This window comes from Petaurus breviceps, unplaced genomic scaffold, assembly GCF_028583685.1.
Source record: "Petaurus breviceps papuanus isolate PSGF00001 unplaced genomic scaffold, PetGlider_PUasm1.0 98, whole genome shotgun sequence".
Taxonomy (NCBI): Eukaryota; Metazoa; Chordata; class Mammalia; order Diprotodontia; family Petauridae; genus Petaurus; species Petaurus breviceps.
In genome coordinates, this window is record NW_027187460.1 from 20,507,448 (window position 1) to 20,522,911 (window position 15,464).

General features: G+C 36.3%; 1 protein-coding gene across 1 annotated transcript in view; it reads left to right on the plus strand.

The window, feature by feature from the left end:
- The window catches only part of ADCY8 (adenylate cyclase 8), a 244,167-nt gene that overhangs the window by 71,674 nt on the left and 157,029 nt on the right, over positions 1 to 15,464 (plus strand). The window contains exon 6 of the mRNA XM_069081301.1: positions 3,779 to 4,049. Coding sequence (XP_068937402.1) covers positions 3,779 to 4,049 — 271 coding nt within the window. The remainder of the gene's footprint in view (positions 1 to 3,778; positions 4,050 to 15,464) is intronic.

Below are 15,464 nucleotides of genomic sequence, written 5' to 3' on the forward strand. Positions count from 1 at the left end.
CTATCTATCTATCTATCTATCTATCTATCTATCTATCTATCTATCTACCTAATGCCTAAAATAAAATCCCTGATTCTCCACCGCTTCAAAATCTTTTTCCTTCCAAGCCTATCTGAGGTACTACTACATCCATAATGACTTCATTTTTCACCCCAAATAGAAGTTTCCTTTCTTTCCTCAGGTCTCTCATAACACTCACTTTGGCACAATAATCATCTGTAAGTAGTATTATAATTATTCGTGTGCACATTTGGCTTTCCTACGAGGTTATAATCTCCTCATTGTTTTATCCCTTTATCACCAATACCAAGAAGTATTCTGAATATGCATCCTTTGCATAGTAAATGTTTAATAAAAATTTGTTAAATTTGAAGTGAATGATCTCAAGTATACATGCTGTGTTTATCCAACAGTGTTTTTTGTCATAGCTTCATTGCATCTTAAATTTAAGAGGACTCTTGGAGACTATGCCGTCCAAGTCCTACCTGAACAGAAAATTTTTTCTATAACATGGCTAAAAAGTAGTCATTCATTCTTTTCTTGAATACTTCCAGTTATGGGGAACTTTACTACCTGACAAGGCATGGATCTCTAGTGTCTCTACATATGAAGAAAGAGGGAGGTGCAGAGGAGAGAGAGACAGAGAGAGACAGGGACAGAGAGAGACAGAGAGAGAGACAGAGAGAGAGAGAGAGACAGAGAGAGAGAGAGAGAGAGAGACAGAGACAGAGAGAGACAGAGAGAGACAAAGAGAGAGACAGAGAGAGAGAGACAGAGAGAGAGAGAGAGAGAGAGAGAGATGTCTCTGTGTCTATATCACATACACACACGCCCACATAGTTTCCCATTCTATTCAAAAGAATGTTGCCTAAAAACAGCCAGCATTCTTTCAAGAAAATTTAACCTTGGATTTCTGATCCTGGGAATTTCAGATACTATAATTCAAAGCTTATGCTTTTATAGCACCATTAATGAAACGGAAAGTTTAAAACCAGGTGCCCATCAAAATATTTAAATGGATATTGATTATAACTTCAGAAGAAGAGTCTGTGATAAGTAAAGATGAAGAAAGTATTTTTTACCATGGGAAATATTATATTGATTTAGAAGATGCAAATATTTCCTCATGGAACTGACAGGAGACTAATAAAGTAGAGAGTCAAGAGAAAATGCCAGTCTTAATGCCAAACATTGACTGTCATTCCATTTTTATTTTCTTCATTATTTTAGAAGAATGTCATACTTTTTGTAAACATTTGTGGTTCATTTTTTCAGGCTTCTTTCCCCATGAGAAGAATCAAAACCCTCAGCACTCAATGAGAGTTCTATTTTGGGCACAGACCTTGGAATGTAAAATGGAACATATTCTTCATGGAATGCCATAAGATTTTGTTATCTAATAGAACAGCCATTAAATCAGACATATTTATTAAGCACCTGTTTTTTGAGCATACAAAGAGAAAAATTAAACAGGCCCTGCTCTGAAGAAACGTATTAGGGGAAACAATATGTATACATACATAAAGGTGTACTGGTAAATATTTAACAACCAGCTCTGAAGGGAAAAAAAATGTATACACAGCATATTTTTAAGTTTAATTTTCATTATTGATATTTTTCTCCATCACTTTCTTAAGTCTAAATAATCAATAAATCAAGCCTTAAGTTGTAGCATTTGCTGATTTCTAAGGTGTAAGTGCTCACACTAAAAATTTCCTCATTGCCAGTATGAGCAAGTGGCTATGGCATACATATAATATATACTCACATAATGATGTATATACATAAAGTATATACATCATATATCTGGCCTCAGATACTGGCTGTGTGACCCTAAACAAATCATTTAACCTCTGACTGCTTTAGTTTCCTAATTGGCAAATTGAGGCTAATAATAGAACCTACCACCCAGAACACAGAAGGAGAGATGAGTAGTTGGAAATAGAAAGAATATGCCAATTTCAAACATTCTAAAAAACCCTACCATTATAATGAACTGTACTTTTTCTACACATTTCTCAAAGAACCCCTAATTCCATTAAGTTTCTAAAGATTTTTATTCCAATTACTTCCTTGAAATTCACTACCATGTATGGATGCTTGGTGATAGAGTGTGGGGGATACCCCCAAATTATTTAACATACATTCCTCCTGGATCCTTTATTTAAGGGCACATTTTACTTCATAGTGATGCTCTCACATTTGTTATTGGGATTTCATTTAATTGGCTACCATGGAAGGTAGCAGAATAATTGCAGCAGAGATCAAAAGGGGGAAGAAACTTGGAGAGAAAGGGGAGATAGTAATAAAGGGAGGATGTTTGGATTTGGGTAACACGCTGAGAGACCTTGTTGAAAATGTTCTTTCAGGAAATGAGGAATGAAATAAACAAACTTATTTCATGCCTTTTGTAGGCAAAATACTTTACTAGACTTTGGGGCAACACAGAGGTATATAGCGTAATGTACCTTTTCTTGTGTAGACTATTTCTAGATGAGAAAACAAAAGTGTGAAAAAGTTTAAATCAGAGTAAAAAAAATTCAAATATTCAAAAATATTCATCTAACCACAAGAAAATGGTTAGATGAGAAGTTGTACAATTCTTTGCCCAACTAATTTTACAGATAAAAATTTCATCCAAAGTTATGAAAAAAAATCCTAGAATACATATATACATCATATTCTAAATCCCATTGAAAAATCACAGAAGCCTTCATACTGCCCAAGGTAGAGTCAATTACATATTATTTATTAATTTGGGCCTGAAATTAAATGGATTAAGGCAGTACATTGAATAGAGTTGTGGACTTGGAGACAGGAAGACCCAAGTTCAAATCTGCCCCCCCCCCATCCTGCCATCCTGGTTATATGATCCTGGGCAGGTCATTTAACATCTAACTACTTCAGTTTCCTCATTGGCAAAATGGGGATAATAATAGAACCTACCCCCCAGGATTGTTGTGAGGAAAATGAGAATATAATGTAATAATATAATATAATGCAAACTGCATTGCAAATCTTAAAGTACTATGTAAATATTGGCTATTATTATTTCAGGGTGACTATATAGGTACTTAAGTGAGTACCTGTAGCAGCAAGCACCCCGGAGTCCTCAGGGTTTGCTGCCCATACAGGTTCTTGGATCTGCTTTGTTAAAGGAAAGCAACTCAAAATGGGTTAACAAGCTTACTTTAATCATTCAGACATATATCATTTACCTTGTTCAGGAGAAAAGGTCAGCACCCCGAACCTCAAAGCATACAGGCAGAATTATCAAGACAGAAACAGATCACGTAGACAGATTTCCAAACTGTCCAACCATTACATCCATACCCAGTCAACATCTGGGTTTCCACATTCTGGGTTTTTCAAAGCCGGGGGACTCTCAACAACGGCTTCCCAGAATTCAGATCAAATCACAGAACACTTCTCAAAGTGAGTCCCAAAACAAAGCTACACATCAGGGCTTATATAGACTTCTCCTGGCTCAGAAAATGTAACAACCTTATTGACTCACTGGCCAATCAAGAAGTATCTACTGAAAAACAAGCCTCCCTCCCCAGGCTTCAGGTGCATTTTAGCCTAGGGGCAGGGAAGATCTTCCAAATTTGCATTCCCATTACAGTACCTATATAGTACCCCATGTCCAATATATATGTTGTATTTGAGTGGAAAAATAGCAACAATGTGAAATGCGGGCAAAGCTAATATTCCTTCTGTGTGGGGACAAGATAGCACTTATCCAGGATGTCCACTGATTACTGTTTTGTACATGCAGGAGGATTCACATCTCCAAAGCCACACTGGACTGCCTCAATGGGGATTATAATGTTGAAGAAGGTCATGGTAAAGAACGAAATGAGTTCTTGAGAAAACACAACATAGAGACCTATTTAATAAAGCAGCCTGAGGAAAGTCTCTTGACTTTGCCTGAAGACATTGTAAAGGAGTCAGTCAGCTCCTCAGATAGGAGAAACAGTGGGGCCACATTTACAGAAGGATCCTGGAGCCCTGAACTCCCATTTGATAACATTGTGGGGAAGCAGAATGTAAGTCAAATTTTCCTTAATGTCATTATCTATAAAAGCATGCTTGAATGCATCTCAGTAATGGAAGACTCAGAGGAAACAAATTCATCTTTACCTTTTTCTCCAACATGCATTATTACTTTGAATGATCAAACACATCTCCTTAGGAAAGAATTAACCTATGTATCAGTTCCAGGAAATACCAGAGGGTTTTGTGATTTGGTGTTGTAGAAATTTGGTTCCCCTGCCCTTTCTTTGTTTTTTTTATGGGGGGGGGGCATCTAAAAGTTTAATATTATGTGATGCAATAGCATACTTTACATACACAATACATATACATGTACATGGGTGTGTTGTATATATGTGTGTATACTAATGCTTATATATATATATATACATTAGAAGGTAAAATTGATGTTATTAAATTGCCAAAGAAAAAGTCCCAGGCTGAAAAAGTAGTCTTTTAAGGTTTTTTTTTTCAAGGTCAGGAAGTCATCATTTTGCTATATTTGGAAAAGAAACTGAGAATGATGCATGAGGTTTCAGAAATAATATATATTTTCTAGCATAGTCTCATTATTCTTCTCCTCTCATATGCTCTCAAAAGATAAAAAGGAAAGTCAGAGCTATAATAATGGTTGTCTGACAAGCAATTTCTGAAATCCTAACTAGCCAAGTAGAGTTTTGGAATGATAATTGGTAAATGAAGAGAAGAAGTCAAATCAGGATATTTTAAAAAGACAATATTATGAGTTAAAATGAGAAAAAGAAAAAAATCCTGGATTTGAACAATTTTCCTTGTCATAGAGTTGTGAAATCTGCCTGCCTAGAGAAATTCAACATGGGAAAGGTTAAAACCCTCAGTGTTGCCTCTCTTTCTTCTCAATCCAAAGGACTGATGGATCACAATGAGACAAAGCCAGGCTAAGGCCTATACATTCGTGGGGGAAATATTGGTACTGATGTAATGTATATTTCAGGCTTTACTTGCAGAAGCTGTTGGTTGAACTTAACTGAAATGCAGTGTTTATGTCTCTGTCACTTTCTTGTGATATAGACAGTCTTTTCCAGAATGTTTAAGTCTTCATATATCGTATCCTGTTTTCTTTAAAAGGTATTTTTTCTCCCTTTTTGGAGCTGTATATGGCACATTTTGCCTTGGTGCTTAAAAGCTGACTTAATATGAGACAAGATGAATGGGATTGTGTGTGCATGACTTGCTGACTGAGAAATCTTTCCCAGTGTTCTTTGCAAACTGTTACCTCAAGTATGAATGCTGATTACTTGATGAAGACACAGTCTATATTTTTGCCCTAGGTTGTCATTCCTAAATTTTTAACATTTGAGACTTGTTTACACACACACATACACACACACACACACTGAATTATACCATCTCACCATCTCATTGTCTACTCTAGCTGACCTTGGCATTAACAATGAAGAGCAAAATGGAAGTAGAAGGTAGAGAAAGATTCAGGGATGCACACACACACACACACTTTTTTTTTCTTTATTTCCTTGGCCTTGCCTTTCCATAGCTATTTTTTTTTAGCATTAATAGCTCAATTTATTTTTAAATCTTCGGACCTTCAAAAAGGCGTAATAGAAGTAACTGTACATTAAACAATAATAAAATCTTGGAAGTTACTAGGGATATTCCAAATTTGTCATAAGATTAGTTTAATAGTCATGAGTTCAGGTATTACATTCATTCCGTATGACCTACATGTGAGTTTAATAAGTTTGAAATATAACAAAAAGACAATAAAGCATAGCAAGGCTGAGGCTATACAGTATCAAAATCTTTACTCAGTTCAGTCAAAAAAACAGTCAATCCAAAAAGTTGAAATCACATATATGAAATATTCAAATGGTGATTGACTGATATTGGCTGTATTTTGTTGTTGCTATTTTTTCCATTTGGATTGACAAATTGTTTTAGACTTTTGTTGACATAACTTGTATTATGTAGAATGATTGAAGTAAGAATATATAGATGGATACATGGATGGAGAGGGGGGGGTAGCATTTGTTAAGCAAAGTATTCCAACTACATACATAGGAAGAGTCATTAATAAGCTGAGGAGTGGCTGTTCATTAAGCCACTAGACCCTACCATAGACAGATTGGTTGAAGGAACTGGACTCCTACAAATGAAGAGACTTAGGAGGGACGTGATAAGCATTTGAAGGACTGCCATTTAGAAGACAGTTTAGACTTGCTGTACCTGATCTCAGAAGGAAGTAAGCTCAATGGGTGAAAGTTTCAAAGCAGCAGATTTAGACTTGATGTTAGAGAAACTTCCTAATGTTTAGAAGAATTCAAAAGTAGATTGAATCTCAACTAGTTGAGAGGGAAGGAAGGGAAGGAGAAAATAATGAAAAAAGGGGAAGGAAGAGAGAGAAGAAGGTAAGCAAAGAAGGAAGAGAGAGAGAGAGAGACACAGAGACAGAGAGAGACAGAGACAGAGGTAATTTAGGCAATGTGTTAACATTTTTTACTCAATTGGAGGGAAATTCAGGATACCTTGATAGTCTCAACTCATGTTTCTTAAGGAAAACTGCCTTTTAGATACAATGATCTATGCATACCATCTCAAGTTCTCATCCTATGAAGAATGAGAGAATCCAGTTGTATTTTGGGGACTTCTCCCTTCTTTTGGCCCTCATACTGAAAACTTGGGGATATATATGTGTATGTGTTTTGTTAAAAGAACAAAAACAAAACCAAGATCTTAGAGAGCAAACAACTCAAAGATGTATGTAAATCCCTAGAATAAAGTTCTAAGTACCAAATAAATAACTAAAGAACTGTTATCTGGAAGAGCATTTAAGCCATCCCCCATCCCAAATCTTTCTTGCTGTTCTCTGCTACTTAAGGGGAGTAGTGAGGGAGGGGGACAACACAGCTGTCTTTAGCTTCTTACCAATATGTATGATGCCATTAGCTCTTTAGTTCTCCGCAACTTCTCAGACAACTCAAAAATAAGTTCCAAGCATTTTCCACTCTGTTGGTATCATTTCTCCCATGCAAATTAAGGGCACAAATTCTAGCCCTTTCCTGCCCTCTAGGTATCAATATAAACCTAACTCAGGCTTTTTCTTCTCTATTAGTTCTCTTTAGTTTTTATTATATTTCTTGTCCCACTCATCCATAGAGATAATACTTATAAAAAATATTTTAACTGAAAATAGATAAACAACTTTGAAAACTTTAAAGTATTACTCAAATGCTATATTATTATTATTATCATCACTAGATATACCTTTCAGGAGATCCCAAGCAGTCTTGCTAGTCACTTAAATGGAAATTGTGAAAGAAAAGGAAAGATTTCCAATGGAGCACTGCCCTGGCCTCATTTCTGTCACACTTTGTTGTAATCATGCAATAATCTTTCTCTTACTCATGACCATCATCATCGTCGTCATCATCATCATCACTGTGATATTGCATTTCTATGTACAATTTACTTGTAAGAGAAATACAAAGGTTAAATGTTTCCCTAATAGCCCTCTGTTCCCTTTAAATATATATTTACAAACTTAAGAAGGCAACCACATCCTCACAGTTATATTAGACTGTCATCCTTTCTACCTGTGCTATAAACTCTAATTACATATTTAAAGTCGATGTTTTTTTACTTAAAAAAAATGTAGGGGTAAATCTGCATTACAAGGTACAGTCCCTACTGAGATGAAATGAACACAGACACATCTAATGCAAAACCAGGTTATTGTACTTTACGTAAGAAAAGATTTATAGTCCAAGTAAAGAAAATCTTCCTAACAAATAGAATGGAATGGGTGGCTAGAATGATGGAACTAGAGAGCATAACATACAAAGATTGTATATCCTAAAGAAATGATGACAGCCAGGACATTAAGATGAGAAGAGTAGGTGGGAAGTTGATAAACCTCTTCAAATATTTGAAAAGCTAATACCAGGAAAAGCATCTGAGCTTGATCTGCTTGCTCTAAAGGTCAAAAGTAGAAAATACATAGAAAGTGTAAAGACAGACAGAGTCAGGTTTGATGAAAGAAAATAATTTTCTTAATAACTCAAGCTTCGGCAAAGTAGAACAGGCCACGGCATGCCTGAAGTAGTGACTACCCCAATTCTTTCAACATTAAGGCAAATAGGTGACACAGGGAATAAATCACTGAACCTAGAATCAGGAAGACTTGAATTCATATCTGACCTCAAATACTTATCAGCTGTGTGGTCTGAGGCAAACCTCAGTTTTCTTGAGCGTCAGATGGAGATATTAACACTTATCTCTCAGGGTTGCTGTGAGGATAAAATGAGGTAATAAAGTTCATTACACATAGTAAGCACTTTATGTAAATAGTTATTCCTCTCTCCTTTCCCCCTCTTCAGGAAGAGTCTGGGTGCTCACTTCTCAGAAAAGTGATAGAAGGGATTCCCAAACATTCATAGGTTGGACTAACTGACTAAACTCTGAAATCCTGTGATTATATAATTGGCAAATCAGTGTGTATGGGTTGAAATGCAACTGGGAAATTAAAGGACTTAATGAATCTTAGACAATGAACTATTATGAAACCAGATCTTTTCCCAGGAAACATCATTAGTGGATGATGGCAACTTGTTAAAGCAGTGGTATTCAATTGATCACTACTGACATTGAAAACTACAAATTAAGCTTATCTGAGTTTCCTTGTATTTTTATTTTGTTAAGTATTTCTCAATTACATTTTAATCTTATTCTTCCAGAAGAAATTTGACTAGAGTTTGACCTAGAGTGCGACCTGAAGCATTTAAAGGTGTCTCACCATATCTGTCTTAAGCCTTTAGAAAACAATAAAGGTTATTATTCTTCCCTATGATGAAAATCTGAAGCCTTCACCCAGGTCTAGGATTTCATTCCTAGAGATGACCTACTGCTTCCATCACAGAGCTTTGTGTGAGGAAGAAAACAAATGAATTGGACTATTTGCCTACTTTCAGTCTCTGCTAATATTAGCCTGGCCTATCTTGTCATTTGGCCCAGAATGTTTTCCTCTCCATCATACTTACCATGCAGACAAGTGCTATGGAGTGTTAACAACCCACCTGTGACTAATAGCCTAAGATTGGAAAAATTGCTTCACATACATATGGTCTAAAAGGACTGGCTGATGTGGTAAACACTAAAAGAGGGCAGAAGATAAAGTGGAGAAAATTAATGGGTAGAGAAAAAAATTGTGGAGAGGAGAAAAAAAAAGATAGAACCTGAAGAAGGGTCCAGTCCTAAAGAGAATTTTAATTCTCTATTAAAGGGATCAGGCCATTCTTTTCCTTCTCCAGCAGAGAGTGTATTTAATAGTCTTTCTTCATTATTTCCATGAGAAAAAAAAAAGATCTGGCAATATCTCTGCCCAATAACCTTATATACACAGGAGTCCCTGTAATTTAATGTTTCCCAAACCAATTTGACCACAGAACACTGAAGTTTTAGGTGAGCATTTTGCAAACTTTATAGCCCTATAGAAATATGTTATTACTATTATTATTAATTAGCCTATAGATGATAAATTATTAAAGAATAACAACTTGACCCAAGGCTATTTATAACTAAAAACTGTAAAAAAGATGAGAATTCAATTTTTAAATATTATTTATCAGTAAATAATATGAATTGATGATTAATATCTAATAATAATGATGACTATAATGGCAAAGCCCATGAAAGCTTGCTTGAAGGATATGAAAGTATGGAATATTACAAGAAGGAAGACTGGTTAGGAAAGGGAATAATCATTTATACAGCACCTATCAACTAGGCATTGTGCCAAGTTCTTTTCTTTTTTTTTGCTTTTTGGAGGGCAATTAGAGTTAAGTGACTTGCCTAAGGTCACATGGCTAGTAAGTGTCTGAGGCCGAATTTGAACTCAGGTCCTCCTGACTCCTGGGCCAGTGTTCTATTCACTGTACCACCTAGCCTCCCCCCCCCCAGTTCATTTTTTTTAACAAATATTATCGAATTTCATCCTCACAACAATCCTTTAAGGTAGGTGCAATTATTATTATCTCTATCTTTCAGTTTAGGAAACTGAGGCAAACAGAGGTTAACTGACTTGCCCAGGGTCATACAGCTAGCAAGTATCTGAAGTGGAATTTGAATTCACACCTTTCTGACTCCAAGCACCACACTCTACCTACTACACCACCAGCTGTCTCTAGTTGAGAAAATTTTGGAACAAAATAAAGAAAAGCCTATTTTAATGTCCCCTAAATATATATAATAAGCATCTTGATATATACATTATTTCATTTTTAATACTTTGGAGGGAAAAGTATGACCAGCATCAAAATTCTCTCCCAGAATTCCTATTTATGTCACATCACCACAGTTCCTTAGAGCACAATGTGTGAAATGCTGGTATACCTCTGGGCTTTTGAATCCTTATAATCTAAGTTCAAGTCTCAGAGGGATTACACCTTTGAGATGTAGTGTGTTCTAGCTTTAGCTCTGGGCTGGGAATAAGAAGACTTAGATTCAAATCCAAGTTGTGCCACTAACAAACTCCCTGCTGTGACTTTTAGCAAGTTGCTTGTCCTCTGCAGGCCTCATCCTTTCTCAGTAGAAATTTTTTTTTTTTAAGCAATCGGGGTTAAGTAACTTGCTCAAGTTTACACGGCCAGTTATTTCTTGGTGTGGTGCTAAGTATGTGAGCCCAGATTTGATCCTCAGGTCATCCCGACACTGGAGCTGGTGCTGTTACTTGCTGAGCCACCTGGCCACCCCTAAGCAATTGGGATTAAGTAACTTGCTCAAGGTTACATGGCCAGGTGTTTCTGGGTGGGTAATAAGTGTCTGAGCCCAGATTCTATCCAAATGTCATCCCTGGAGCTGGTGCTCTTACTTGCTGTGCTACCTGGCCGCTCCCTCAATAGAAAATTTAATTGGTTTATGAGTTCTCTAAGCACACACCTCTTCCCATCAGTTCTACAATTGCACTTGAATGGAAGGGGAAGCCCAAAGGTGGCCCACCCTGATGACTTACAGAAACATTAAGCTCTAGTCACATTCTACCCCCCTGAATGTTGTACCTTGATGGCAATGCAGGAACTGATGTGACATACCATTTGTAGTAGTTAACCTTTATCCCATTTATGACTTATACTATGTACATAATCTTTTTTTCTGAATGATTCAAAAGAATCATCGTATATCCCCATGTACAGAAGTTACAGAGATACATTTTAAGCATCAGGGGAAAACAACTCTTGGTGTTTAAAGTCACTTAAGTGACCATATGCTTCATCTCAAGCAAACTAACTCCTACATCCCCACCTATCTCAAAAAACAACCACAAGAAAAAGGTAGGAAGGAGTGTGTGTGTATAAATTTACTTAGTGCTTTAAGGTTTTTAAAGGTCTCCAAAACAAACCCCATCTCCAAAAAAAGTCCAATTTATTGTATAAGAAGCATTTATGTAGTCCTTTATGGTTTGAAAAGTACTTCATAAATATGAACTCATTTTATCCCCACAGCCACCCTGGAGGTAGATGCTGTTTTATCCCCATTTAACAGATAAGGAAACTGAGGTAGCCTGAGATTAAGTCACTTGCCCAGGATGACATGCACAACTAGTTAGTATCTGAAGACTGAATTTGAACTTGGGTCTTCCTGAGTTCATTCTCAGCCCCTCTATTCAATGTACCACCCAGCTGCTCAAATTTCATGGCGCCTCATTATTAACCAGTGTTTTCAAGTTCCTCATAAAGAATAATTGCTAATAATAGAGTTTCCCCTCAGAGTTCTACAGAAACACTAATTTTCCTATTTCACTAATACCTGGAATAAATAGCATTGTGCTTATCTGATGAGGAAATACTATTCCAGGCAAACATCTAATAGTTGAATCTCAGTTTATTTTTATAAAATATAGGGAATCAAAGACTTTTTTGAAGGTCTATTTCTAAATTCAAAAAACTCCTATTACTGTAGGAGAGGCCACAGGCTTGATGGTGATTAGACAGGACAGCTTGTAGACTTCTGATCCGGAACTTAGAATGCTTTGTTCAGAAATTTCCCTGAAGTAAATCTTAAATCTTCCTGTACCATTTCTCTTTCTGACATTGAAAACCCCAGGGCTAATGTTAGCTCTGACTCAAAAGATAACTTACCACTTAACAGATTTCAGCCAGGAAACAGTCATTAAAGGTACTCTGCTTTTTTCACTTTGTTCCAGAAGTTAAGTGGGTTTGAAACCTTTCCCGGAGTTCTGAGTGGATTATACCAGATAATTGGATCTGTTAACAGTGAATAATATTCTTTGGCTTTTCCAAGTCTCCAATGTAAAGGAAAGAGTTGAGGGGACAGAGATAAATACATTTTTGTATACTATTTTGGATTGTAAACGTACATCAAAGCCAGATTTACAGCAGCTATACAGCCTGCAAGCAGTGTTTATGCAAAACCCATAGGAGGTGCTGAAAACTCAAATCACTGTCAGCAATTACAAACAACCTATTTGAACTGCCTCCACCCACCACCCCCACTCCACCCTGAGAAATCACTGGAGATTTGTAGACCAAAAAGAAACTGGAAATGTGTCTGCTAGCTCCTTAATGTGTTGGGTGGAGGAACTGATTAAAAATGTGGAAGGGAGGGGAGGAGAAGGGAGGAGAATAAATCCAGCATTTTATCCTAAGGGCTGCTTTCACCCTAAAATGGCCGAAGAAGGGGAAAATGAACGAAATTGTAAGAATGAAATCCGAAATGTTTACAAGAAAGCATTTACTTATTACCACTCACCTTTTACATCCCCAAATGATTTATGAAAAAGATGTAATAAGAAATTTGTGTTAAACTATTTAGAGTAGCCAGTATAAATCATTTGCACTAAGGACAGGCTGTCCTTGTTCTACCTTTGACTTATGCTTACTGTCTGATTCTAAGTTGCACAACCTTTCAGTGACCCCAGTCAATTCTCTAGAAGTTGAAGAACAGGTACTAAAAAAGCCATGTCCTTAAGGAGCTTACATTCTATAGGAGAGAGAACTTATATTTGTGTAGATAGAAATGGATAACATTTCTATCTACATATATATACATGCATGTGTATATAGATAGGCACATATCTATATAGAGAGATGTGTACGTGCATTAGATAACCTTAGTAATCAATGCACTAGCAGTTAGGAGGACCAAGAAAGTTCTCCTGAAAAATGAAGCTCTTGAGTTGAGTCTTAAAAGAAGACAGGGATTTTAAGAGGCATATTTTTTGATAGGAGAACATTCCAGGCATGGGGAACTCCAATGAAAAGGCATGGAAACAAATCGTTGAAAGAAATTGATTAAACCAATTTCCGTGTAGCAAAAATAGTATTCAGTGAGTTGGGGGATGAGGGAATTATTTTCCACCATTTTCCTCCCAAGCTCATAGTATAGGTGAAGCAAATAGAGAGTCAACCTAAGAGCCAGGAAGGCCTCAGTTCAAATTCTGCTCCCAATATTTTGGTTGTGTGATCCTAGGCAAGGTGCTTAATCTCTATGTTCTAGGCCACTCTTTTAAGACTAGAATTTGCAGAGACTTGTGTTGTCTTGAATTGGCAGAGGGACTTTCTTCACCCAGGGAATTTTCCATTACAATGAAATCACTGGTCTTATTTGTATACTCTCCCTTTCTAAAACCCAGTGCTCTGTGTATCTAACGTTATGAGTGGCAGGAGGTACAAAAGAAATAATAATAATAATAATAAAACATAGTAATAGTATCTGTTTTCCAAAAATATTGGTCTTTTATTTGTTCTCATTTCCATGTCTGCTTATAAGATGTCAAGAACCAGTTATCCACTATAAATCATTTCACCACTTGCATTATCCATAATTCCATCCCTGTGGTCACCCTTCTGCATTTTAGGTTATACTATTCTAGAGTTGTTATAGGTAGAAAAGAAAAAAATATATTATTTGTTGGCTAACCTCCTGGAAATAATTCTCAGAATTCATATAGGTTGGTCTTAAGGCACAGAATGTAAAGACCCTTGAATGCTAGAATTTGGTCTCTGCTGGCATAGTCTTCAAGAATGCAGGATAATGTAATCTGTAAACCAGAGTAAAATTTTAGAAGTGGCCCCTTGTGAAAACATTAATTAGAACATTTACAAGTAAATTAAAATACTAAATGTGTAATCATTGTTTGAATAATTTAGTATACCAGACATCATATTTTTAGAGCAAACCAAGTTATGTGCATAATATGTAATATAATTTTGGGTTCTTAAACCCTCAATGACTTGAGATCTGTAAAGGGAGATAATCAATTTGGCTCAGCCTGACAAAGATTTATTAAATATCAATTTTTTTTTCAGTTTGATGCACTAAAAAAATGCAGGTATTGGATTTAAAGTTTAATTTTTCCAAGCTGTTTATGTCTTCCTTCTCCCCAAATGGTTTTCCCTTCATTATTTCAACATTTTTAGAAAATTTATCTGTAGTGTTGTTTGAAAAACTTAAGTAATTAAGACCCAAAAGAAGTCTCTTGAGATTTTTCTTGCTTGTTTGAATCGTACAGTTTGCCAGTGTCTATCTATCAAGTTAATTGGATGATTATCCCATTTCCAGTTGACACTGTGTTACACAGAAACTGTCAGTGTTCTGGAGAGCGGCAACATCCCTCATTCATCAGTTGCAGTCTTATGTTTGGTGTCATGGCTCCCTGTATTACAGATCAGATTTGTTTCTGAAGAGCTTGGTAAAATAAATCAGGATCATGACAGAAAGCACAGGAAAAGCTAAAAAAAAAAAAAAAGGGAGCTGGTCTACAGGCCTAGGCAAAAACTATCAGCTGAGACAGGACATGCAGTATCTAAAAGTCATTTTGTTAACCCAATTGGCACTCGACCTAGATATTGTGTCAGGAAAAGCCTCCCTTTACACCACTTTGAGCAGATTATTTGTAATTGATGATTTTAAAAAGACAACTTCTTGTTTTTTCAGAAAATTAAATCATATGGGACAAACAACTTATGGTCTCAGCCATCAGTATCTCTGTACTAGAACATTGGCCATGCACTAGTGCAGGGACACAGACAGTGCAGATAATGCTTTTAGAGGCAAAGGTGGTTAGAGCAGTAGACTTGTAGTCAGGAAGACCTGAGTTGAAACTGGTCTCAAGCAAGGGCAAGTTATTTGACTAGACTCTTAGCTCTGGACAAGTCACTTAACCTCTGTGTGTCTGAGTTTTTTCATTTGTAAAGTGGGGATGATAATCTCATCTACCTCTCAGGATTGTTGGGAAAATAAAATGAGATCATGTTTGTAAAGTGCTTTATAAACTGTTAGCTATTGCAGTAGTAGTAGCAGCAGCAGCAGTAGTAGTAGCAATAGTAGCAGTACTAGTAGCAGCAGCAGCAATTATAGTAGCAGTAGTAATAGCAGCAGTAGTAGTAGTAGCAGCAGTAGTAGTAGTAGCAGTAGTA